General features: G+C 37.5%; 2 protein-coding genes across 19 annotated transcripts in view; one reads left to right on the top strand and one right to left on the bottom strand.

The window, feature by feature from the left end:
• The first annotated feature begins 1469 nt into the window (after positions 1-1469).
• On the top strand, positions 1470-14570 carry LOC129771565 (melanotransferrin). Of its 3 annotated transcripts, none has more exons than XM_055775332.1 (7): positions 1470-1630; positions 1769-2199; positions 2258-2391; positions 2450-3215; positions 3274-4112; positions 4177-4331; positions 13719-14570. In XM_055775332.1, the coding sequence occupies exons 1-7, from the start codon at positions 1576-1578 to the stop codon at positions 13772-13774; spliced, it is 2436 nt and encodes an 811-aa protein (XP_055631307.1). In that variant the 5' UTR covers positions 1470-1575; the 3' UTR covers positions 13775-14570. The 3 variants fall into 3 exon arrangements, with proteins under 3 accessions (XP_055631307.1, XP_055631306.1, XP_055631308.1); XM_055775333.1 differs by lacking the exon at positions 13719-14570 and adding an exon at positions 4723-4829 and having other exon boundaries at positions 1471-1630; XM_055775331.1 differs by lacking the exon at positions 13719-14570 and having other exon boundaries at positions 4177-4829.
• Positions 10695-27757, bottom strand: part of LOC129771563 (probable serine/threonine-protein kinase DDB_G0267686) — an 84524-nt gene continuing 67461 nt past the window's right edge. For 4 of the 16 annotated variants that reach the window (XM_055775315.1, XM_055775321.1, XM_055775317.1 and 1 more), the window contains 11 exons: positions 27593-27698; positions 26766-27494; positions 25106-25966; positions 21077-21177; positions 20915-21017; positions 20735-20853; positions 20498-20680; positions 20310-20409; positions 19588-20241; positions 18948-19117; positions 10695-12711 (listed from right to left, as the gene is read on the bottom strand). In XM_055775315.1, coding sequence (XP_055631290.1) covers positions 12604-12711; positions 18948-19117; positions 19588-20241; positions 20310-20409; positions 20498-20680; positions 20735-20853; positions 20915-21017; positions 21077-21177; positions 25106-25966; positions 26766-27494; positions 27593-27698 — 3234 coding nt within the window. In that variant the 3' untranslated portion in view covers positions 10695-12603. Of the gene's footprint in view, positions 12712-18745; positions 18852-18947; positions 19118-19587; positions 20242-20309; positions 20410-20497; positions 20681-20734; positions 20854-20914; positions 21018-21076; positions 21178-25105; positions 25967-26765; positions 27495-27592; positions 27699-27757 lie in introns of all 16 variants that reach the window. The other 12 variants (XR_008742406.1, XM_055775323.1, XM_055775324.1 and 9 more) reach the window with 12 other exon arrangements.

The raw sequence follows: 27757 nt of genomic DNA on the forward strand, positions 1-27757 counted from the left end.
AATAGTTCACAAATTTCAAAGTTCGCATTTTTCATGTCTTTTAGTGCGGCCATAATAATAATTAAGATTACTGCATTTGGATTGATGGTAGAAAATATCATTAACTTCCTTGAATAGTGGATGTGATATAATCCACTTTATATATGTATATATATATTAATAAATATTTTCAAACGAATACATTTGTCAAACAAACTGCAAAACTAAATACTTTTATACTGTGCCTTAATTTTTTGATTTTAACGTTCAAAGACTCTTCAATAAAAATGGCATTGAAAAACTGAGTAAAATTGACATACAATTATGACGAATGATTGCTTCTTGGTTGACGCGTGCTCCAACTGGCGAAGTGCCAATTAAAAGGCACTCCAACTAAAAAAGCGCTATAAAACTACTATAAAACTGTGAAAAATATATAAAAAATATACGAAGACTCTTTTTGTCGTTTATGAGTTTGTTTTTTTAAGTTACTACTAGGCATGTTTGCGGATTAATGGAAAGATATGATATGTTGATCCTTGATATGAGAATGAAAGTTAACAATTAGAAAAAAAAATAAAATTCATGTGAATGGAGACGATTTTTGTGTACAGCACATTCCACGTGGGCCTTTTGCTGATTAAATAAGTAAGATTTCTTCCAAAACGTCATAATTTTACAACCATTGAGTCGATTTCAAAAATCGTAATATCAAATGAAATCTTATTCTTCTATGAATCAACTTCAATCTGTCATTCAAACAAACTCAAAAATTAAATACTACATAAAAACTTTAATTATAAAGTTTAGAGAATTTGCGACTTAATTTTCTACAATTCGCTCTTTCACACCAAATTTCTATCTTGTTTTTCTTTCCTCTCAAAATGATAGGTCAAAGAACGGAAAGCAGGAAAAATTAACAAATAATGGGGGGTAAATAATAAAGCAAAGGTAATCATGGATTTTTAATAGATTAATCTCATAAAAATATTGAAAAAAAAATTCCTTTTTTAATTTCTCTTTCAAATTTTGATAAAATTGCACTGAATAGCTAAATAAGAGCAATATTATTATTTGAATAAATTTATGTAATTATAAACATGTTTATATAAACCTTCCCATCTTCTCATTCTTCATTAAAGACCTTGCGTCAAGACAGCTAGAAATCCATACACTCTCAAATCAAGTGTGCCTGAAAAAATTATATTCTTCACGTAAACAAGCGATGAAAATGTGGACACTTTTTAGTTAGTGAATTGCATGGAGTTCCACTGCTGTGATATCGGGGATCCCACTGACATTTTCCCTTTGTTTTCTTATGAATTGGGTATCCCACTGACAGTTCTGCTTGAGATTTTGCTAACGATCCTAGCATCAATCAGCACCCGGCTGCACAAAACACAAACCTCAATGCCGTGAACGCGGAGACATTTATGAAATTATCAGACATTCAAAAAAAAAACATCTGGCAACTCTGATCAGACAGACGGTATGTGAGAAGACGTCACCCACCATTTTTATTGGGCGTGTGAGGTCGCGGAGTATATGGAGCAAACCATTTCCTTTTAATTCAACGGAAATATTAAAAAAGACATCATGTTTTTTGTTCGAAATAGTGCCTTAATAACATTACTTGTTGGGTTTGTGTTTGGTAAGTTATAGATTGCAAACTAGCTGGTATATAAACAAATGAATCATCTTTATTTTGGATACATTAGTAGCTAAATGAACACCAATACATTTGAATACTTATATCAAAATATGAAACTTTACCTTTGTTGTATTCCAGGACAACATAACTTCGATAATGTGGAGTTGGGGCAGGAAATGGTTTGGTGTGCTACCAACGAACCTGAGATGTACAAATGTCGAAACTTTACTGTAGCACTTGAACGAGATCAGGCATTGTTCAACAATTATTTCCTAAATGTATCCTGCCACTTTGGGTATGATCAAGATGAATGCATGCGCCTCATCGACGAGGGAAAGGCACACGCCATGATGTTGGATGCTGGGGAAGTTTACACTGGAGGCCGTCATCATTCGTTAGTTCCAATCATGCAAGAGGGATACGATGGTGGATTTACACAGTATCACGCAGTTGCGGTTATCAAAAAAGATACTCTCCATGATGTCTCCAATCTGAGGCAATTGAAAGGGAAGAAGGCTTGCTTTGCATGGGTCGGAAACCATGCTGGATGGACACTACCTATATACACGGTAGCTTTCCTAGAACAATTAGATTATGTCGGTATAATATTTTGATTCCGTATTCCAGCTCCAACGTGAAGGTGGCATGGACATAACAGATTGTAATAATCACGTCAAAACAGCAACCGACTTTTTTGGACCTTCATGTGCAGTAAACGCCTTAGTGGACAAATACAATCCAATAGGAGATAACTCTGACAAGTAATAGTTAATAAGATGGACAAATTGCACATTGTTAATATATTTTGTCTCATTGTAGATTATGCTCGTTGTGCGTTGGAAAAGTTCCAGGAGAGAAATGTACTCCTAAAGATCCATACATGGGATTTGAAGGCGCTTTCCGTTGCTTATTGGAGGCAGGCGAAATTGCATTTCTCAAACATACTACAGTGAATGAAATGGTTAACAGTGGATTAATTCACGGAGTTACAGCAGATCAGTTTGAACTTCTCTGTAAGGATGGATCGAGACAACCAATATCTGAATATCGTCAATGTCACTGGGGCTTGGTGCAATCACATGCACTTGTGGTGTCTTCTGCCAGAACAAATGCTGAACGTAGACGCTATAAGAAATTTTTCACGCAGGCAGTTAACTTGTACGCATCGAAATCGAAGGGTTTCAATGGAACCAATGTAGTAGATGATAGATATCGTAATCAAAATAATCCCTACAATAACAACCGATTCGACGCTGGACGTTCCGATGACAGATATGATAACCGATTTTATACTTCGACGACTGAAAGATTTGAATATGATAGATACGAGGATCGTCAAAATAATGAGACACAATTTTATGAAAAGTTTGACTTATTTGAATCCAGACGATACGGAAAGCGTCTTAATCTCATGTTCCAGGATACTACTCGTTATTTGGCTCCTATAGATGAAAACAATCAGAATTTCCAGAACTACCTTGGATCAGCTTTGGATCAAATCTACGGCGTACGAGCTTGCCCTGTGAGTAGAATGACACTATGCGTCACATCAGATGCAGAAATGGATAAATGCATTAAAATGAGGGTAAATTTTTGTAACTATTATAATTAAACCAACTTTAATAACATGTTGTCAATTCCAGACAGCGTTGAAAGCCCAACTCATCAAACCGGAGATGTTGTGCCTCAAAGCTCATTCTCATATAGATTGTATGCGACATGTAAATTCCGGACAAGCCGACGTTGTTGTTTTAGATGCAAGTGACGTCTATACTGGCGGTTTGAAGTATGATCTACTACCGTTCATGTCTGAAATTTATGATCTTGGCCAACCTGAATACTACGTGGTAGCTGTAGCAAAGGAAGAAGATCCGGATACCGAATTGACATATTTAAGAAAAAAAAATACCTGTCATTCGGGAATAAATACTGCGGCTGGATGGGTGTATCCAATGGCTTATCTCATATCCAATGGATGGATTCGACCCTATGGCTGCGACAGTATTCGGGCTGCTGCGGAGTATTTCACTAAATCCTGTGTGCCTGGAGCGATTAGTAATGAGTACAATACCGGCGTCCCTTATGACAATTTGTGTGATTTGTGTCGCGGGAGTAGCTTCCGATATTGTCGACGCGATGCTTCTGAGGATTACTACGGAAGCACTGGTGCTTTCCGATGTTTAGTTGAGGGTGGCGGCCACGTAGCATTTGTCAAACATACAACAGTTTTGGAAAACACCGGTGGCAAAAAACGTGAGTGGTGGGCCAGAAATACTCTGCCTGACGATTTCGAGCTTTTATGCCCGGACGGAACGCGTGCCGAAATTAATGAATACAAGCGATGCAACCTTGGTAAAGTGAAAGCGAACGCCATTGTAACGAGAGGAGGTCACAATTACAATGCTACGCAATTAAATGCTTACATCAATTTATTCACGTATGCTCAACAATTCTACGGAAGAAGAGACGCCAACGAGTTCAGGTAAGTTGGTTTGGTAATTAGTTGGCTGCTAACTATTATTGATTATCTTCCTCCTATCTTACAGCTTCAGTTTGTTTTACTCTAATCCACCGTATCACGATTTAATTTTCTCCGATGCAACACGGGAGCTGCGTCTCATTCCGGGTGACAGGCGCTGGTTTGACGCATATCTTGGTGCGGACTTCTTGCGAGCACGACGAATCACTGACTGTCATGCAGGTGGGTCTTCGCTAAAGTTTGATCTAATGAAGATGTGTCTATTAACGCTATGTTTGATTTGCAAAACCTTTTGTAGATAGTGTTAATTCTTAAAGTTATTGATAATTGTAGCTTCCTCTGATATATTCCATATTTGCTGACCATATGTTCGTTATTGTATGTAGCATTGTTGAATCGATTCGCTTATGGGAAACATTTTGTGGTTTGGTAAACATGGAATATTCCTTTTTTAGAACTTGTTGAGATGATGTTTTAACGATCTTTATATTTCGAATTGTACAAACAAAGTAACACATTCCGTCCATTTTAAAGCTGTACTAGAAAGCATTTGATGCATGTCACATATTTTTAAAGATAGATATAGAATATATTTTTTAATTTAAATCTACAGCAAAGGAGTAGTAGCGGACATTTCATAAAAGGAGATAGAGCCAGTTGTCAATCATCGACATTCAATTTTAACATGATAGTTTTTAAAATATACATTTAATAAATGAATACGTTTTGAGTATACAGTTATTCCATTGATGACAACGGGTATGAAACTTACATGCAAATTAACCTTTTGCACTTAGACAGCACTGCTACGATGAAGTGGTCTTTTGCATCGTAAGGTATTTTTCTCGGAAATACGTTCGTGGACTGGGCTTATTCATAAAAGTTCTTAAATAAATTAAAATTCAACTGAAGGAGGAAAAATATTCTAAGTCTCACCCTACATTCCCTGTTATTAACGAAAAACTTGTGTCGTACTGCACTCAAAAATTATTCCGCTGGGACCATGAATGCAGCACTGCACACGCGAAACCTTCCAATGTTTCAAACGTTTGCTTTACAGCATAAGTTTTACGTTAAAACTAATGTGTTTTTTTTTCTACTGGCCTCAATACATAGTAGAACACTTCGATCTCATAGTTTGGCATCAGTGCTTGTGCAATTACAATTTATCACTGCCCGAAATGCTTCGAAAAGTTTTTATGTTTGGATTGTTTTAATAGAAGACATTTTACGAGTTTGAAATAATGTTATAAAAAATGTAATTTCGACAAAAATAAATTGTTTTATGCTGATTTTTATCGATATTTTACTCGTTTACCTTGAGTTGGGGCCGCGTGTGCAGTACTACACATGGATAGTTTTTACCCTTATATGGCAGATGGGGATGAAATTTTATGTTAGACTGGTTCCTGGCACCATCTAGTATAGAAATCAACCATTGGACCCTCCAGGTTTTTACGAACTTTTTGGCCAAAACACCATGGCCGTCAAAGTGTTAAGCTTCCTATACTCGCGAATAAGTCTGACAGACTGAGCATCAATGAGGTGGCTGAAATAAATGACTATTAAAACTAAATGAAGTTAAAAAAAAATTTTGGAGTTTTTTCACTCAATCATATATTTTTTTCCTTTTAATAAATACCAATAACGCTTAAAATACACAATAGCAATATCACAGAGACGCGCACAGTCTATGAGACCACAAATTATGATTTCTCGCGCGAGTACAGGAGTGTTAATAAAAAAATGCTTGCATTTCATTATGTTGGTTCGAATGTGTCCTGGCTTTATTAATATGGCTTGCTTGTTAGCAACCAGGGCCCGAAATCTTCGAAGGTGAAAAATGAAGACCGACTCTACTCTCCGTAGCTTCGCTCCGACTAGAACTGCTTCGACAGTCGCCGTCCACAAAAAGTAACTTGACTAGGAAATGAATTGACTAGCGTGGATGACTAGTCCAGTTATTTTAACTGACGCGACAAATGAATACAAATCTGCCTCTTCATTCAACTGAAAATCCACATTTCTACCCCCTAGGAATTTCGTTCCCGTTTCGTTACCCGCGTACGCAATCTTTTCTTACGTCCATATAAAGAGGAACGAAAACATGATTTCTGATGCAAAAAAGAAGTTACCCCATCAATGGACGATTTATTGTCTACGTATCGTGAATTCAAACCAATGAACTTAGACATTTATCAAGTATACTATAAAGGTACTCGCGTTAGTATTATGGCGGGATTACATTAGGGAGATCTATAGCTATAGATGGATTTATTCACGCGAAAATAGATGTAAACGGATGAGAATATATATGATACTTTTCTTCGAGGTATATATAACCACTTTAAATAGAATAAATTCAGGCATATGTTCACGCTGGTGAATTTCTCAATGGTGATAAATCACTAACGTTGGATGCAGCTCTACTTGAGGTGAATAAATTCACCGAAAATATGAATACAGTAGAATCCCGATTATCCGCGGAATAGTCAGGCTAGCTCACCGAAGATAACGAAAATCGCGGATAACGCTGTAAATGACTAAAAATAAGTTCCAAACACGAAAAAAAGATACTTAGGCATGAAAACTTTGTTTTATCAATACATAAATCATTAAACTATCCAACTACCAGGTAAAAAGTCGAAAAGTACGGAACCGACTGAGCTCAACCTATGATACAATATACAAAACAACCAAACACATCTAGGACTGTTGTTACAACATAAAAAAATTAAAAATGAAAAACTTAACCATGCAACCACAATGTGCCACAGCAAAGCGTGGCAGGGTACAGCTAGTTCATTATATTAGGCTGTCAAAAAAGTCCTGTGGTATTTCCGCGAGGTGTCGTTGTAAGCGCGTAGGTCTAGTTGTATTCATTGTATCGAGTCCTACTATAGCTTGTTAGAAAGGTATTTTTGCGCTCTATAATATAGTCCTTGACAGTGTTTTGTTTGGTTAAGTCGTTCGTGAGTTATAGTGTCGCAAATATGGAGCAAAATAAAGAGATAATCCGACATATTTTACAGTACTACTATGACAAAGGCAAAAATGCATCTCAAGCTGCCAATAAAATTTGTGCAGTTTATGGACCCGATACAGTTTCCATTTCCACCGCACAACGATGGTTTCAACGTTTTCGTTCTGGTGTAGAGGTCGTCGAAGATGCGCCACGCTCCGGAAGGCCTGTCGTCGAAAATTGCGACAAAATCGCTGAATTAGCCGAGAAAGACCGGCATAGTAGCAGCCTTAGCATCGGCCAAGAGCTGGGGATAGGTCATCAAACCGTTATTAACCATTTGAAGAAGCTTGGATTCACAAAGAAGCTCGATGTATGGGTGCCACACACGTTGACGCAAAAAAAAAACATCTTTGACCGTATCGACGCATGTGAATCGCTGCTGGATCGCAACAAAATCGACCCGTTTCTGAAGCGGATGGTGACTGGCGATGAAAAGTGGGTCACTTACGACAACGTGAAGCGCAAACGGTCGTGGTCGAAGCCCGCTGAAGCGGCTCAGACGGTGGCCAAGCCCTCATTAACGGCCAGGAAGGTTCTGCTGTGGGCTTGGTGGGATTGTCAAGGAATAATCTATTATGAGCTGCTTCCCTATGGCCAAACGCTCAATTCGGACCTGTACTGCCAACAAATGGACCGCTTGAAGGTAGCACTCATGAAGAAGAGGCCATCTTTGATAAACAGAGGCCGCGTTGTCTTCCATCAGGCCACACACTTCTTTGGTGACGCGCCAGAAGTTCCGGGAGCTCGGATGGGAGGTTCTTTTGCATCCGCCGTATAGTCCGGACCTTGCACCAAGTGACTACCACCTGTTTTTGTCCATGGCGAACGAGCTAGGTAGTCAGAAGTTAGCCACAAAAGAGCCTGTGAAAATTGGCTATCCGAGTTTTTTGCCAATAAGGAAGCGAGCTTCTATAACAGGGGTATTATGAAGTTGGCATCTCGTTGGGAACAAGTCATCGAACAAAACGGCGCATATTTGACTTAAAACAGATGATTGTAACTAATTTTATGAACAAATGATAATTTAAAATAAATACCGCAGGACTTTTTTGACAGCCTAATATAAGTTCGCGCTAGTGTAAACGGTTGATGCGATTTCTATAAATCTCATCATATTTCTTCACTAGTCTAAACCCACTCTTAGTAAATAGCGTTCAAAATAGCGCACACACACTGCACGCTATTTTATACGTGTGAGTAATTTTCGTGTACGATACAAAAGAATCTAGCTCACATGTAACGTATGTCAAACCACGTTGAACTCGAACATCGATGCATGCACACGTAAGTAGGAGAGAGAAAGAGAGGAACGAATTCGTTTGGGGGTAGTCACTCAAAATGCAATGAGGCCAATTTGACTGGGGAGAATGAAATGATATATCGTCTTGTCACTTGCTGTTCATCCTCTCACATACATAAAATGAACCTCTCACGGCATCCGATACGACTGTAGGAATAGAGTGAGGAGAGTTGCGTGATGGTGATGTGACAATTGTCATCTCACCTCACACGTTGCGTAGAATCAGGCCGATTTTGTTTTGGTTTGTGTCCCTGATGTTTTCCTTTGGGAAACGTTTCAGAAACGCTTAGATACATGCAGTTTGCAACGAATGAAGTCCGAGCTCGGTAAGGGATTATCTCGATTTACAAAATACGAAGTTTTACTCTGTGTGATAGTGGTATTGATTGTTCCGACTTCTCGATTAGATTTACATGATAGGGCAATATATAATTCTCGCCACTTGTAGCTTCTGTAGCGATTTCTTATTGCTGCTATTTCGGTTCTGAATTTCCACGTTTCTTCGTTCGTCTGGATCAACCTCGGTGCTATTGATTCCTCCCCTCACCAAAATCGGATAGGAGATTTTCCCACGAACCATAAACTAATGGGCCTGATCACGAACGTCACTTCACGGTGAAAACGAAATAAACTGTATGCAATTTGCATGCATTTTATTTCGTTTTCACCGTGAAGTGACGTTCGTGATCAGGCCCAATATTTCTAATTTCGAATGAATGTTTCTTCCAACAAAATCTTACGAGAACCATCATGATTTCACTACCGGCCTGATTCTACGCGGCGTGTGAGGTGAGATGACAATTGTCACATCACCATCACGCAACTCTCCTCACTCTATTCCTACAGTCGTTTCGGATGCCGTGAGAGGTTCATTTGATGTATGTGAGAGGATGAACAGCAAGTGACAAGGCGTTCATTCTGCTGGTTGCCAAATCTGATCAAAGATGCCACATTCGCACATGTGTTCACGAATTTGCAGACATTTAACTTTTATCACAACCTTTTATTCCTGCTGCAGGCTATTTAAAATAGTGACAAAACATTATTGATTCCATATGATAAACGAAGCTGGTCAGTATGTCAGACATTAGCACATATTTACAAATATTTCAGATTTTTATCGCATATATTTGAGAAAAAAACATCTGGCATCCCAGAATTTTATTTGTTTCGCTCAGAGAGGTCAGATATTTGTTTTGCTGCAGTCAGTACCGTATCTATAGATCTGATTTAACCTGGCCTGTTGTTAGTGTATCAGGACATTCTGCCGAATTTGCAGGTATTTGATTTAGATTTGGTGAAACAGTTGATTGCATCCTGTAAAGTTTAGCATTTTTGTTTGTTTTGGTCGTAGTTGCTGCTGCTCTCTGCACTCTCAGTGTTAAATTGTTGCTCTGGCTCCGGCTCGGGCATATACCACGGCTTCTGAAATGGATATGCAGTTCGGTGACGATGACTCGCGGATAGATAGATGAAACACAAGACCCATATGATAGATATATTTTAGAGAAAATAAATAGATTTCATGAAATGAAAATAATTTCGGTGTGCTTATTCGTCCAATTGAGGAATAACAGACTCACTACCGCTTTCACAAAAAAAAACAAACTACTTGCAATTTGTCTTTCGTACTGTGAAAATTGAAGATAAATTGAATTTATTGATACATATAATACCATTACTATCGATTCTATACGACCCAAAAAACACTTATTATTCCTCTTCCTTTTTTCATTTGTTTTCATGCACTGTCGACACCTCAAGACATGTCGACGATTGTCACCTAGAAATCCCAGTTCATGTGACAATCGTCACGTATATTTGAGAGCGGGAATAAAGTGAGAATTCATTCAAGTGAGATTTCTCACGGCATACGCCTGGTGGAATCGCGTGACATAAGTGACAATTGTCATCTCACCTCACACGCCACGCAGAATAAGGCCGTACAATGCACTCTCTTCTTTTTATGTCCTTAAACAGTGTGCTCCACTATACGCCGCGTACGATTAACGTTACACACCGCGACGTTTTACTTCCAACCGATAAGCACATTCACCTTGATTACTATTTGAGAGTCATCGAGAAATTCATTTCTGTGAGCTGCTTTTTCCACGGAGATAAGCTTCTGTTTCTACTGGGCCGAGGGATAAATTTGTTGTGTGTGTCACTTAACATTTACAGTTTGCTCAGTTCAAGTTCAAGTTTTTATATTGAATTCATGCAGTCTCTCTCCAAACCGAACCAAGAAAAAATTTCGACAAACGCTACAATTATTTGTTCCAGTCACTCACTTTTATTCAATATGTTTCAGATTACAGCTATATATGTTCGTGATAGTGTATGATGGATTTAAATTAAACGTTACACTTTTTACCGTTTGTTGTTACAGCTGTTATTCATAGCTTGGAGACACTAACGTTCTATGTTCGGTCCGATATGAAAAAATATACTTTCCATTAGATGATGTTTTCAAATTACGTGCAGATACAAAATTTTTGCTTTGCCTATCAGTAATTATTGTTATTGTTTTTCTTTCTTGCATTTCTTCCACTTCATCTTCAGAAACGCCATATAACCTACTGCTTTTACTGTGATGTTGTAGACAATGCCATTTTATATAATCTCCTTCAATTAATTAACCTATAAACAAATCGAGCTCTAAAATATTCCGCATATATACAAGGTTGTTTATGATAGGTGTAAATTATATGCAAAATTACTACTTTTACAGCTTAGGGCGGCTATTCGAGATTCGATCATATTTGTAGTACTTGTTAAACAATTTATACACAAACAACTTAGAGTGAATAAATATCAACCTACAGAATAAATAATTGAAACAAAAAATATCCTCTGAATTTGTTAATAATTTAGCCTCTTTGATGTGTAAACTGGTACCGTGAAGGAAAACGTTTCTGTGCTTTGAAGGTGGTCAAATAACTTTCGATGATGTTATTCAACACGTTCCTATGGTTTGTCTTTGGCGGAAGACGAACGTCGGTAAAACGTTACAATATTTTTTCTTATCCGATGCTTTTATAGTTGATTTTTTTTCTCTCGTTCTGATTCGAGAATAAATAAGGATGAACCTGATTCTGTCACTAGTTGATAGAATCCTATGATGTTGTTAAAATCAGCCTTTTCATTCCTCCGTTTCGCATTATTAAAAGTCAGGAATTTTGTAGATAGTTCTCTAGTTGAGCCTTTTTTATATGTATATGCAAATATATGGTTTTCCTAAATGTTAATGGACGACATTCAGTACTTCTTTTTCGATTTCCCAGCTAGTAAAATGTCGAGGGAAAATACTAGTATTAATAATATGATTTACATTTTTGTGTGTTGAATATACAACTCTGTCTAATAGCTCAGTACCACTAATAATTGATATAGTGAGTGTTTTCATAGATATTCCTCTTGAAAGAGGCTTTCTTGTTTCAGTGCTTTTGTTATACTAAGAGAAAATGATACCTTCTTCAATTGTATTGTATACACATTCTACGCAAGAATACGTTCTGATAATGTTTTGAGTTTGATTTATGAAATGTCGAGACAAATTCTTGTAACTTTGGTATGGAATTTACCATCACTATGAATTCGTGCTAAGAACGCATTGTTAAACAAAGGCATGGCATTTAGAAACTGATAATACATATTCGAAGAGAATATAATTTTTTTTTGTAAACTGAATGTGTCGGCAAAAGCTTTGCTTGGTGCAAATATTTACTTTAGCATTCATTGCCTGCCCAAATGTGTTAATATTATATATCGAACTGATATTGAATACATATTAGTAAACATTAGATAACACTTGAAATATGTATAATTAACATTCATCCACATTATTGTTTGTTCTTTTCTCTCGCTGTCGTTTATTCAAATTGAAAGACTGTTCAAAAAGTACGTTGCATTCTCCCACATCCACATTTAGTGGGTTCTATTTTTCCACGAAGGAAAAGAAATTCAACAAAAAATGATAAACTTAAATCCGAGCCCGTAATTCATTGGACGTAATATTCATCTCGATAATTCAATATACACTAATATTCACTTCCATAAGAAAATGTAAAAGAAACAAAACTCGTTCCGCTCTTTCGTATTCCATTGTTGTGTTGAATGTTGTTGTATCTGATGTTGAGTTCCGACATCAATTTTCGTTTTTCGGATTTCTAATGAATTTTTGGCGCGCTTCGATCGTTGACAGTTCTATTTCGTTTCAGGGTAGCCCCCCGTTTGATTTGATCCATCAATGACTCGTGACATATCCGAGGGTCAGGCTGAAAGTGTGAATAATCCAAATAATTATGAATTTCATTGATGAAAAGAAAGAAGCAAAGAAGTTATGAAAATAATTAGTAAAACCATCAAAGCTTAACTGCAAAAATTTCCGTTTTGTATTAGAAGAATTTGGTTTTAATGGTTTAGCGGTTTCAAAAAATCGACAATAACTCTCGGATTGAATTACATTTTGAAGGACCGAAGATAATTTTACGAAAGGAGTTACAAAGGAGTTACAAAGTGTTGCAGCTTTGTTAGATTGGTTTCAAATGTAGAATCAATTCATATAAAGTTAAATCTGAATAACAACAAAAGGTCATTTTCATACAATGGAAAAAAGAGTGGCATGTTTTATATGCCTTTATTTACGGCTTAGTAGAGTACTAATTGTACTTATAATTTGGTTAGTCAAAATCAGATGTAAATCTCAATCAGATAAAATAAAAGTATTGCGAGCGGATATGAAAAGTCGGCTAATAAATCAAAATTTCGATTACAAGTGATTACAATAACAATGTTTAAATTTGCAGGTGTGTTTTGTGGATACGAATTCATCACAACAGTTTTAAAAGATACCATAAATTCAGCATTAATTTTTTTATGAGGTGATTGGTTGATATTCTCTAATATAGAGGATTCAAACGACGAAGTTCATTTGCATCTAGTCTTGAAAAAGGCCAATTAGTACCTTAATCAACGAAGAGTCCTAGCTCATAAATAATCACTTAGTAAGCAGACCTACAATCATTCGTCCCTCGCAAGAATTGATGATTAGTAGTAGTCAGTCATCTTGTTCGTTTCTCTACCCAACATTCTTGTGTTTTGTGGCTTGAATTAAAATTTGACAATCATCATCGGTGACGAGTTAGGATTTACCAGAATCATGAATTGCGAATTACGAATTATGTACTGAATGCATATGAGGGTCTTTTGAAAATTCCGTACAAAACTTGTTTAATTGTTTGGATTAAACTTTTATTTGTTTTCCAACATGGTCTCCTTTTAGGCTTTTACACGTCGTCTACGCTACGCTGCTCTGGTTTGTTGATCCCTTCCGACTAATAGGAGTTGTCCAAATCTGAAAAATAACCATTCGTTTCTGCAATCATCTCCTCGTTTGAAGAAAACCTTTTTCCCGCTAGTGATTTCTTCAAATTGGGGGAAAAATAGTAATCCGAGGGAGCCAAATCAGGAAAATAGGAGGGATGTGAAACGAATTGGAACCCTATTTCTATTAATTTTACGACCACAACTGTTGAGGCGTGTAGCTGGTGCGTTGTAGTGATGGAAAAACAAAATCCTCGACATCCTCGAATTCAAACGTAAGATGCTATCAACTCAACATAACGATATGCGCCAGGATTGTCATCTATCTGATCTTGCACGGAACGACTCTCGTATATTCACGTCAAATGCAGCAACAGCAGGCAGATAATGAAGGCACTGTATTTTCACTGGGTGGTTGCAGTGAAAACAAGCACATAACAAGAAACGCCTGAAAATCGAGAAGTTGAATTAGAACAAGGGTACCACTGAAACAGGACTCAACTTTTTGGTGAAACGAAGCATTCCGCTGTCTGTTTCAACACTAGAAGACGCACTCAGAGAGTAAAAACGGATGAAGACATTATATAGAGAAATGTGAAATAAAATTGAACATGTCAAATTGCATAAAGAGCTACTTAAAGTACTTAAACGCGGAAGAAATTCCCTGGAGAAACCATACCATAACGAGATGGCGGGGATCATAGGTCCAACGATACCGGGTGAATCGTTATCATGGACATACTCTTCTCAAAGCACGACCCAATGATGTGGCTAACTACACCATATAACGTAGAAGTAGGCGAACGTGTGTAAAGCCGGATTTAGACGTTGTAAGTTACTCGGTTGCGAGTAAACGTCAATCTAACCCAAGAATTACGAACGCACTCATACCACGAAATTTGACATTTGATTTGTATGTTATGTACTCGCTCGTTTAAAAACAAAAAACTTTGAAGTAGTTCGGCTACGAGTAGCCCCATACATGCAATTCAAATGTCAAATTTCATACAGATTCGATTCGACGTTTACTCGCAACCGAGTAACTCACAACGTCTAAATCCGACTTAAGTTTGACCAACGAGTAACTCGTAGCAGAGGTGAAAAATTCAAAAGTGCAAAAAAATGGCTGGTTTTGATAGAATTCCGATGCATGACGAAATAATGTGAGGAGTTGACATTATTGGTTAAGCACTATAGCAACAGAGATTCCACACGAAAAAGTTTCTGAAGCTAGGAATAAAAAAAGGCCGGGGTGTGGGCTGTTGCTTCAGAATCACTCCTCTTGTTCCCAAACTACTGAAGAGATGTTTCAGGTTTTGAAAATCGGCCAGATGACGAAGGACGAAACGAATAAATGCCAAAATAACTCTCATTCAGACTGATTCGAATGCAATATGAACAAAATTTATGAGATGGGAAAAAATATTGTTGAGATCAAGTCACCCAACTAATACTGGATCGTCATTTAGAAAAATTTGTAAATCTGTATGAAAACAAAAAAAAACTATAATCTGTAACTACAGATTCTCGATTTCAAAAAGTCTCAGAAATCTGTATAAATACAAATTATTCTGTAGATATGGTAGCCCTGCTTTGCAGTTCATTCGCCTCTAACCGGTAACAACAATTGGTTGACGAATATAGTGGGAAGGATCAGCTTTCAAGTAATGTGTCAAATTCTCATTCTCATTCAGGAGGTAGTCTAAAGGTTACACGAGGGTCTAGTAATCAAAATTTTTGAAATGCAGGCGCTAGTTCTGAGCTAGAAGTCGATTTCAACGTCAAGCATCGACACCAGAGAAGAACGAAAAGTTGTATTTAGAGCGGCTAGGTTCGCTTTCAAACCGGCGACAAGGCAAAGTAAATCTAATTGCTTCAGGGAGTTGTGCTTGTCCAATTAACAGATCCGAAAGGCAAAGTTTTTGGGGTGGCTCCATTTTTGGAGAAACCACTGTCTAATGAAACCAAGGACTAGGACTAATGAAACCAAGGACAAAATTTGAATCAAACTACGCTTGTGAAAAGGGAATGAAGGCGATCAATGCACTGGCCAGAATCATGTCTAACAGTTCTGGCAAAAGTTTTCTCATCGATCCAGCCTTAATCGGTTACAAACTCAGCGGAATAAGAAAAGACCGAATGGAAAGATACGAGTCGCATGTGTATATAGAACCATATCATCGAAAGCGGATCTCATTCCCGTATACGCTTCACGGCGAAAACGAAATAAACGACACGTCATTGAACTTCGTTTTAACAGTTAGTGAAGCGTCGATAGGCAGAATGAACACTTTTCAAATAGAAAATATGAATGAAAATAAATTCTCCGTATCAAATTAGTGTGAATAGAAAACTTTGTTTTCTTCATGTGGTAAAATAATTTACAAAAATTGTATCTGAAGATAATTTTATATTATAATAATATGTTTTAGTGGTATATCAGAAAGTATATAGAAAAAATGTTATGTGAGGGCAAGAAAAACGTAGTTCAAGTAAATAAATAACTTCAAGTAAAAATTTTCATTAAAACTGCCTTCGGTCCGGCTAATCTGGTAGGGTAGTATGCCTTGTTAGAAACTAATGTTGTATCCAGATGTCGACACCGTACCTGTTACGGACCCAACTTAAAAAGGGAATTTAATCATGTTTATAAATAACATTGAATGTACAATTAAAAAAAATAAAAGCGCAACAGGCGTATCTCAAATAATTCGACCAAGTTAGCAGTAGGGAACCACGTTCTTTCCTTTTTTGGTTTGGAACAGGAGCAGGACAATAAACTGAAGAAATACTAATAGGAACACCGGTAAGTTTTTCGTTTTTTTTTAAAAAATAATGCTTTATTCTGCAAAAATGGTTACAAATTTAATATTCGAAGTATTGCTCATCGCTAGTCACAACTTTTTCCAATCTTTCTGGCAATTCACGGATCTTTTTGCGGTAATATTCGGCCAGTTTGTCAGCTAACCACAAATCGATCCAATTTTTGACTTCATCAAAATTGGAGAAGTGCTGGTCAACCTGGCCATGTTGCATCGATCGAAAAAAAGTAGTAATCGAACGGAGCAATGTCTGGAGAATACGGCGGGTGGGATAGGACCTCCCATTTCAACGTTTCCAAGTATGTTTTGACGACATGCATGTCGGTTTCGCGACATGCGACCGAGCATTGTCGTGCTGCAAAATAACTTTATCGTGTCTTTGCTCGTATTGTGACCATTTTTCCATCAGTGCACGGCTCAAACCCATCAATTGTCGTCGGTAGAGGTCCCCCGTAATGGTTTCATTCGGTTTTAGCAGCTCATACTACACCACACCCAGCTGGTCCTACCAAATAGACAGTATAACCTTCTGGCCGTGAATATTCCGCGCGGCCGTCGATGTTGATGCCCGACGTTTAGGATTGTCGAGATGGACCCACTTTTCATCGCCAGTAACGATTCGATGCAAAAACCCTTTCTTTTATGCCGTTGGAGTAGTTGTTGGAACGAGAAAAAACGGCGTTCGATAACTCGTGGCTTCAATTCATACGACACCCAATGTCCTATCTTGCTTTTAAACAATCGGATATGGTTTGCTGAGCTACTCCAAGTGTATCTGCAAGTTCTTGTTGAGTTTGTGACGGATCTTGATCGAGCAAAGCCTCCAATTCCTCATGCGGTCCGGAACGTTCTTCGTATTCCAAGTCAAAATTACCACTTTTAATCCGTGTAAACCACGTCTGACACGTTCGCTCAGTTGGAGCATGGTCACCATAAACATCCACCAAAATGCGATGACTTTCCACAGCTTTTTCTTCATATTGAAGTAATGAAGTAACACTCCCCGCAAAAACACTCGTTGGTACGAAATTCGACATATTCAAAGTGGCAAAAAACTATGTTGTTTACGCTTCATATGTTTACGTTTTTTGACATATACTGAAAAAGACGCACAATGACAGTAGCTTTCCAACGATGGTCTGGAAATTTGATTCACTGGAATAATAATCATGTTACGCCATCTGTTGTAAAACCGAAGAAACTTACCGGTACACGTAATATATGAAACGCGAGGAAAAAATCTTGAAACGATAGGAAGGAACATTTTCTAGTTGAAAATATTTCACTACGATTCTGAATTTCCACCGTGGTATTGGGATGTTGGTGAATTTTCCACAGTTCGCCGGCTTCGGTGAACGTGAACGCTAAAACAGTTGGTGAATATAGACGTCAAAATATTTCCCCGTTCATGTTCACGTTCGAATGTCCCAAGGCATTCAGGAAATAATTTCGCCGTGACTTTTTACAGTTCACGGCGAAATTATATATGTTAAGCAACTCCCATATGGATGCAAATTCATTCAATCGGATCTCTGCACGGATCGAAAAACTTCTTTGCTTCGTGAACAACTGTATATTTTATCCGAATTACTCTATTGAAGCGCGATATTTATTTACTTCACGTTTAGTGGCTAAAATTTAATATGAACGTGAACGTGAACAAAAATATTCTATTGACCACGATTTTCTGAGTTGTTTGTTCGCAATGTGGTTCACCGTGAAATGATCGTACTATTTTACCACCTGTTCACGAACCCGTTCACGGGAATTCTAAAACAGTCTTAATATGTTAAAATGTATTTACAAACATACTCATAAATTCATCTTTACAAAGCACAATTACCAGGGCATATTTTAACATCCTTGTGATGGCGTAGAGCAAGAAATATAGAATTCTAAGAAACGATAATTATATGATAAAATATTTTCGACCTATATTGTATTTTCCCTGCTTTTTTTTTAGTTTGCATGACAGCGTTAGTGCGGCAGAAATTAAACTCGCTGTGAATAGTATGACACAACTAAACAGGAGAAGTTAAGCTGTTATGAGTAAAACAAAAACAGTAATGTGCTACACTGAGGCGTGTTCAAAACTGTAACATGTGTGTATAGTTTAGTTGTGTCTTTAGGATGTTTTTTTTTAACACGAATATTAATGCCTCACCTTAACATGAGCTATCAACAAACAAGATTTTATTTGAATGTTGTACAGTTGATTGCTGTTCGATAACTTAAACATTCTGATAGTATTTATGGCAATTCTCGTCATCCTTAAGTCATGGGCAGAAATATAAAACAGTAACAAATGAAAATAAGGCATAACATAGTGTAATTGTAATTATAATTGTAAATATTTTCCAGCTTACCAATGCTTTACTGTTGATTAGGTTTCGGACAGCGAATGCTTTCCCAGATAATCGCTGTTCTGCTAGTCTTGCGTTCAGATTCTCCAGGAACCCGGTACTGGTTTTAGTGAGAACTTTATGGGTCGACATATTCGCACTTCCAACGGAGCCACTATTTCGAGATTGGTGACCTAAAAATAAACCATGTGTATTAGTACTGTTATTTATGCACTCATACTTAACATGCATATATCACTCTTCAACTCGTTTGATCAGTAGTAACAAAAACATTTAAGCACGACCATCTCATTAGGTCATTAAGAAGCGCTGCTTGCAATGATCCTACTGTGCGTCATTAATAGAGATCGATTGAATATTGTCCCACGTACATTCCGTTTTTGAGTCTCAATTTCCGGGTGTGATGAGATGTAATAGTTACTGCTAAATTTCTCCATTTTTTCATTGAAACTTGCGTTTTTCTGAAGATAAAATGTGCATTCAAGATATTTTCACTAACAAAACAAAACTATCAATCGAACTGATACATGAACAGCACATGGCAAAACATGTTACGCAAAAAGAAAATAAATCAATAAACAAAAATGCTAGCCAATTTTAGATTCAAGCACAAACAAAAGTTTTATAGTGAACGTGGAATTACTTGAACGACAGTGGACACCGTCATGGCTGGAGTTATCGTGACTACTACTGCTAGGGCCACCACCTACACTTCCGCTAGCACTGTTACTTTCACGAGGAGATTTTCCAAACGACGAAGGTGAGTAGCTAGAGACGGAATGAACTGGACTAACTGATGTTACGAATGGATTAGTGGAGACATAAATATTCTGCGTAGCATATTGCTGCTGCGGTTGATAATAATGTTGGGACGTTGATTGTTGTTGCTGTTGATATTTTAGTTGTTGCTGTTGTTGCTGATAATGATGATGCTGCTGCTGCAGCTGACTTTGGGAATGAGAAGTGGGATAAATTTGGGTTTTACCGTCTCTTTGATTGGTTGGCGCTACGGCTTGTTGTTGCTGATGATGATTGTAGTGTGACTGTGCTTGTTGTTGTTGTTGTTGCTGTTGTTGTTGTTGTGTACTCGATTGTTGAGTAGAGGAATAAATTCCTTGTTGTGATTGTGACTGTTGATTACTGCTGCTGCTGCTGCTGTAAAACGAACGTTGGTCCGCTGGATTGTTTCTATGGTACACTCCTTCATAGTTTTGTGACGTTAACTGTTGCTGAGCTTTATTAGGCGCAATTCGCGCATTCAGTTGAGCTAAGAACCCAGTGCTTTGTTTTTGAGGAGCTACGGTCCAATGATAAAAGGTTTGCAATTAAATGCGCATTTTTTACATTATACCGTTTTATCGTTACCTGGACTCGAGGTTCGGAAGCTGGACATAGTTGAAAGCTGTTTTGGTTGTGCGTATATCCCGTGTTGATGATGTGACGGTTTTGACGACCTATTTGATGGCTAGATTTGAAATGAACCACATGAAATGAAAGGTAAAGAAATGATAAAGTTGAATAATAATATTTGAAGCGTTTCATGAGAAGCATACCATATTAGGACTATCACCGCTAGAATGAAATGAATTTGGCGGAGACTGAGGAGTGTAAGGCGAAGCAGGCTTACTACTTGTTTCATGTTTTGGTGTGCTGCTGTATGCATTTGAGGTATGGTGCTGTTTTATTCGCGCATTGCCAATTGATGAAAAACAAAAAAAGCCAAAATAATTGAAATTCTAATAAAGATTCGAAATGGTAAACATTCTGTGATTATACGAAAATTCACTAACCAAGGGAGATTGCTGTTGAGCTGGAAAGTTTTGACTTGCCCGCCGCAGAACACTTGGACTAGCCGGCTTATGCCGAATTTCATTGAGAGCCTTTACCGTGCCCGCTACGTTACCTGGAACTAGGATAATGATTGGCTTGCGACTTGAATATGAATGATTTTAGAAATGATAATTTATTACTTGGGGAATTTCCAGCAGTACTGTCGAGCAAGTATGCAGGTGGCGGAGGTAAACTTTCTGAAGATGTGTATCCAAGACTTTGTTGAGTTAGATTTGGAGAATTCTGTGAGCAAAAAAAAAAGGAATTAACTGTGAATGAATAGGTAATTTCTGGCATCTTACAGCTCCTGTATTTGGATTAGGTGTTACACTGGAACTTCTTCGAACGGGAGGTGGTGGTTTTACAGTGTTGATAGATGATCGTCTTGTAACTCGAGCGGCACCTGCAAAGCGAATAATAATATTATAGATGTTTGAAGATAAGCTTTTTATACTTTTTACGGCATTTTGAACTATTTCGAAACTTCATCCAATCTCGTATCTAACTGTTATACATTCGCGGTTCGGAAAATTAAGCTCTATATTTTGACAGCCGTCAAACTTGTGCTTTGAAAATTTAACAACGTGCTGCGCCATAAATGTAATGTGAATATTTGAAAAATATTGCGTGAATCCTAGACATTTCACTAGCCTGACTAGTCTACTTAATTAATGGCGATGAAATATACATCTGCAAAATTGAATTATCGAAAGAAATGCTTCAATTATTTCACAAAAAACATTATCGTGAGAAAATTCTAAAAAATATTTTCGCCTGATTTTATTGGTGATATTATTGGGTGGTGAGATGATCCAAAGTTCCTATTTTTTGTGTTACGTTTTTTGTACACGATGCTTTTGATGAAAATATAATGGAACGTCGGCGACGAATGAAACGATTGATTTAAACCCTTCAGACCAAGGCTTGGCAATTTCGAAACTAAAAGTTGAATATGACTTTTTTGTTTATTCCTTTCTCTTCAGCCAGCGTCAATTTCGATTGTGTGTATTCATTACGCATACTGAAACGCAGATTAGGGTGGCAATGGATGTATGGAAAAAAAAATCATCATCGCATTTCAAAAACCGACCATGTACATTTTGTTTATTGGCCCATAAAAATGATCTGTGCAAAGTTTCAGCTCAATCGGACATGGTTTAGGGGTGCCTCAAGGCGCTCAAAGTTTTGATTTTTTGATTCTCGAAAATCTTCCAAGAGGGGAGTAAAGGAAATTTGGAAAATCGAATTTTTGTTTTCGATGCCAAATGACTTAAAAATGCATGAAACGTCGAGATCTGGTGTCATCTCGAAAAAAAATGTTGGCCGAAAATCGAACTTTTGGGACATAGCACGGAGCACAATTTGAGTTTCGAATTGAAAGTTTCGTTGGATTTCATTTTTCCAAACTGGATTGTCCCGGAGCATATTCCAAGTGAGATTAAAAGAAGTAATGAAGCCCTATATAGCCACACAACCAGCGCCGGCCACTTATCACGTTTTTAAGTATCGCCTGCTGGTATACTTAGGCTGACCAAACGTACCGTTTTTTCTACCATTTTTCTTATGGTCCCGTGTTTTTATCAATTTGTACCGTATTTTCAGTACATAGAGAAAATACTTGTTATATTATCCATTTGTAACACGACTTAATTGAAAAGCCATGCTCATAACAAATTAGTTAGTGACATTTAAAACATTCGTTGGCCTTCTTGAAAGGAATAATGTATCTGACACTGAAGCTGCTGTTGATTTTGATAATTTTATTAAAATTTTTCAGCATAATAGGGCAGAAGGTACAAAGGAATCTGAAAAAAAAAAATATAGAGAGTTGTGTCCAAGATAAGACCGCGTTGTGTCGCAAGACTACGCTGCGTTTGTCTTGAGATCCCATTTTTAATTACTATGATAATTCCGTAGGGTGAACACATTGGGATTTCGTCATACGCGCCTTTTATGAGAACAATCAGTCAGTTATTGCGAAGCAGAGATACTTCAGTCGACATTTTAACATTCCCCGCTCAGAATCCCCTCTGCTTAAAGCAATTCTGAAGTAGTTGATTTGAGAGATCGCGGCAGAAAGCTCAATTGGACGACGGGAATTGAAGACCACCTGAAAATGTGGAACGAATAACAGTTTCAATTGAGCAGTCACCGAGACGATCTGTGTGCGAATATGTTGTTGTTTCGCTTTAGTTCCAAGTTCCATCGTCACAAAATAATATTAACTTAAAAATTAAATGGACGTGATTATGTCGGTCGCAAAAGGCATCAGGATTATGAGAGTCTGACGTTTTAACAAGTTATAAACGGGGATAATTTGCAATATCTCCTCTCTTCACAGTGTCCGTGGAAACGGAAGCTGCATATACACTTCAAGCGAACGATTTACGCATACCTTATTCGACCTTTCAAATACCTTCAACATTTTTCAACAAACGGTTCATATTTGGCTCTATTCGGATAATCCGAAATCTCTCAAATAATGCTTTGAATTTTAATTTTTTTCATTTCAAAAATAATGGATTTCTTTTTCCCCAACCTAATATATTCAGAAACGGAAAACAAAGAGAATATCATTCCACTTCCATATAGGGTCTGATCACGAACGCCACTTCACGGTGAAAATGAAATGAAGTGAATATTACCTTGCATACAATTCATTTCGTTTTGCTTTTGCACAATATCAGTGTCAGTTGTAGCTCCCAAAGATACTTATTGTATAAATAGAGAGTAGTCAGAAATTCGACTAGAAAGTAGTCACATTTTGTAAAACATCGGAAAACAAACCATAAGAAAGGGTCTTTTGCATCTAACCTTTACTGGCGATGAAAAGTGGATCCATCACGACAATCCTAAACGTCGGGCAATGCATGGATATCTACATCGACGGCCGCGAGGAATATTCACGGCCAGACTGGTTATGCTGTCTATTTAGTGGGACCAGCTGGGTGTGGTTTACTATGAGCTGCTAAAACCGAGTGAAACAATTACGGGGGACCTCTACCGACAACAATTAATGCGTTTGAGCCGTGCACTGATGGAAAAACGGCCACAATACGAGCAAAGACACGATAAAGATATTTTGCAGCACGACAATGCTCGGTCGCATGTCGCGAAACCGACATGCATGTCGTCAAAACATACTTGGAAACGCTGAAATGGGAGGTCCTATCCCACCCGACGTATTCTCCAGACATTACTCCGTCCGATTAGTACCTTTTTCGATCAATGCAACATTGCCTGGTTGACCAGCACTTCTCCAATTTTGATGATGTTAAAAATTGGATCGATTCGTGGTTAACCGACAAACCGGTCGATTATTTCCGCAAAGGGATTGATGATTTGCCAGAAAGATGGTAAAAAGTTGTGACTAGCGATGGGCAATACTTCGAATATTAAATTTGTAACTATTTTTGCAGAATAAAGCATGATTTTTTAATAAAAACGAAGAAACTTACCGGTACTCCTATTAGCTAAAATGGCGTTAAAATGATTTCCAAGCAGATTAATTCGGTCAATACTACGGAACTAAGGCCAATTGAGAAATACCGGCCTGATCATGAAGCTGAAGAGAAAGGGTGTAATTGCAATTGAACCGAAGAATTTCAAGTGAAAATAAAATTTGGAGTTGCTGCATTCACCTACTCTTTTGAATGAAATCTCTTTCCCGCCAGCTGTTTGTTCAAATTCGGATTCCAGAAAGCCAAGTCTCGAGAAAAGAACGATGTGACCCGAGTTAGAACCCTATTTCTATCCATTTTGCAACCAAAACTGCTGAGACGTGAGCTGGTGCAATGTCATAATGGAAAAAAAATCACGCGTGACCAAAAAATCATACGTGACCCATCATCGGAGCGTTAGCGTTTGGTCTGCTATTTTGGTAAATAAATCTTTCCATTTATAACGATTACATAGTTATGAATGGAAACTACAAAATTACATCAGTATGGTCTGCATAGCATGTCTGGATTTAAATCATTTTTTTAAATTTTGGAATCATCCGACCGAAATGTCAAACGAGTTCTATCGCTGATGCTGTTTGGTCTTACTATAGATAAAGGGCATTGCCTCGTAACATGTAAAATGTATCTGTTTGTAGCATTTTTGTTCATAAGTAAATTCCCCATTGATTATGTTGCACAAAGTGTTATCATAACTAACTGTAGATTAGGATATTCTCCCAGTTTGAAAGAAAGTTGTATTGTGTTGTTAGTGTCCAAAGTTTAAAAAAAAGGTCTTAATACTATTTAATACAACGAAAACTAGGAACAAGACTAAAAATAGATGTAAATCAGCAATGAAAGCTGAGAAGAGAAAAAAAAAACACAAACCAGATAACGATGCAGGTCGAGGTGTGATTGCTGGCTTTATTCTATTATTTATGTGCTCGTCAGAAGGCATTGAGATTAACGAAAACTTCCCATTACCATTGGTGCTGGCATACAATGGACTGGGTTGTTGTTGTTGTTGCAGCTTCATTATATGATTGTTGTTGTCATTGGTTTTACTACTTGCAACATTTAGTTGAGATGATACTGATGATGACGTAGGAATCAAGGATGTTATTGAGTGTGTCGGCGATTTAGAAATCGTGAACGATGATAGTGCGGGGGAGGCTGATCTCGAGTTCAATTTGAACGAACTCAATCTTTGCTGACCATCAGTACTGGGATTTTCATCTATCCTCGTTGCATCACTTTTCGTATCTTTGCTACGCAGTACGACAATTTCACTCATATTTTGACTGTAGTAGTTTTCTGGATCTACGTTCTCGAAGTTATTCTGTCGTTTGACCACAATTTCTGCATCGTTGAGGTGTATGAATGAGGGATTCTCAAACCCAGTATCGGAGTCGGATGTTTGTTGATCGATTCCGCTGTACATGTTGATGTTATTGTCACTATAGCCCAAAGAGTACTCATGGCCTAGATTTGTGCTATTCAACGACGTATTAAATCCTTCTATATTCATTGAACTGGAAATGGAAGTCCTATCGTGACGATCACTGATCGACGAGTCACTATTATTCGACGAGAAATGCAGACCATTGCTGGTATGCTCCAAGCCATTTTCATTTGGTGAATTCGTTGATTGATAGTGTTCCTCCAGCCGTAATTCGTGTTCTTTTTGGAACAAATCTAATTCGCCAATTAAATTATTAAGTTCTTCTATAGTTTCGTTGTCGATCCGATCTAAAGAGTGTCAACAGCGAGCGAAGGTGTTATTTCATAGCAGCAGCATCAGCAGCAGCAGCAGTGTTCGTACATATTTTTAAGAACATTACGGAATTAATGAGCGTGATCACACAGATACAGGCGTGGGGTACATAAAAGACAACAAAAAGAAAGAAAAAAATGCAAACAAATGATTAACGTGAATACGTTATACAGGAAAATGCACTAGATAATATAAATACAATGACTAAACCAAACAGTGAAATTGAAATAAAAATCATTGACATGAGGTAACTAAACGAACAATAGAGTGCATGCAATTATAATATGTTAAAATGTGTTGTCTGAAATAAAGCTGTTTGTAGTGGCATGTGTGTCACGATATGTGTTGTGAAGTCAGTTTATAACATGAAACATAAAAACGAACATTGAAAAAAAAAATCGTGGCATATTTTATATTTTTGTTGAGTATTTTCAAATAAGAGGGCAAACAAGTTTTTTGTGAAACAACATTGCAATGAGCTTTTCGATACATATTCAAGCGTAACTCATTAGTATTTGGTACTGGTGTGCATAGAAGACGATAATGAAGAATAACTCTAATGAAGAATAATAACTCGATATCAGAACCTATACATTATCGTTTGTGCTCCAAAATAAAATACAATAATCAGCATGAAGCTATAACTCGGCCGAGCTGTTTTTGTTCATTAGTTACAAGAAACATGTTATTGCACGCACTCGAAAAAGCGTAATTGTCACGCAAAAATACTGCGTAACGTAATAGCGAGAAATTAGATAATGTATTGCTACGAACCTGCATCTTTATCCACAATTAGGCTGGAAGTTTTACTAATGTCATCGTTCTTTCGTCCGTAAATGTTCTCGTTTCTGGTGGGAGTATTCAACGGTCCCTGTTGTGGATGTTGGTTGTTGTTTATTTGTTGCTCAAACATTGACGTTTTCTCTAAAACTGAACCGGTACATTTAAGTATATCTTTATCTGTGATGGATTGAGATGTGTTATTAGTGTTAGATTGATTTGATATGTTATCATCGGTGACATTCGTAGATGTAGATGATTTTGGTTTATTACTTTCATTTTCAGCAGCAGTAACATGTTCAGATTTTGTGTTGACGGCAGCACCGACGCATGTCGAGAAAACATCACTTCCGTTACCATTGGTTGCGCCACAACTATCACCTGCCTCGCTGGTACCAGTTTCAACAACCAAGGTACTACAGCTGTAAATAGGCGTTTGTGGTGATCCAGTCTGAGGTGTGTTTTGCGGAGTCTGAGTGCTGCAAGCTGAAACGTCAGGTGAACTAATTGCGTTGGTTGCACTTGAATCTGGCGAAATGAGCGAAGAAGCCGACGACAGTACCGGAGAATGTAGTTGCTGATATGTTATATGTTGTGGTTGTATTGAAGTTTGAGCCGATGATTGCAACTGGTTAGTTGAGTTATTGTTGTTAGTAATTTTCGAAGCAGCCATCGATGCCAGTTCTGTCATATTGACGTAGGTGGGCTGTAGCTGTGGATGTTCTGTAAAATCATTGAATGTGTAGTGACGTTTTGAGCGACCGCAATTCTAGTAATTTTAGTGTGACAATCAACATCGGTTATCACAAATAAATGGTTACCTTTGGTGATATGTGCTGGAATGGGTGACGGACACTGTCTTGGAATATTGGCGTTTGCATTTTTCATAGATGAGGTCGATAATGGCCTTTCTAGCGATGAACAACGCTAAAAAAACATGAAATTGAATACATTAAATTAAATTTCAGTAGTTGTTACATCTGAAT

This window comes from Toxorhynchites rutilus, chromosome 2 (genome assembly GCF_029784135.1).
Source record: "Toxorhynchites rutilus septentrionalis strain SRP chromosome 2, ASM2978413v1, whole genome shotgun sequence".
NCBI classification, from domain to species: Eukaryota; Metazoa; Arthropoda; class Insecta; order Diptera; family Culicidae; genus Toxorhynchites; species Toxorhynchites rutilus.

What these genes read in the sequence shown, in the direction of transcription:
- LOC129771565 (XM_055775331.1), top strand. Translation starts at nt 1,576, where the DNA reads ATGTTTTTTGTTCGAAATAGTGCCTTAATAACATTACTTGTTGGGTTT. An exon ending in GGACACTACCTATATACACG is followed by an intron (nt 2,200 to 2,257) that starts GTAGCTTTCCTA and finishes TCCGTATTCCAG; the next exon opens with CTCCAACGTGAAGGTGGCAT. An exon ending in ATAGGAGATAACTCTGACAA is followed by an intron (nt 2,392 to 2,449) that starts GTAATAGTTAAT and finishes GTCTCATTGTAG; the next exon opens with ATTATGCTCGTTGTGCGTTG.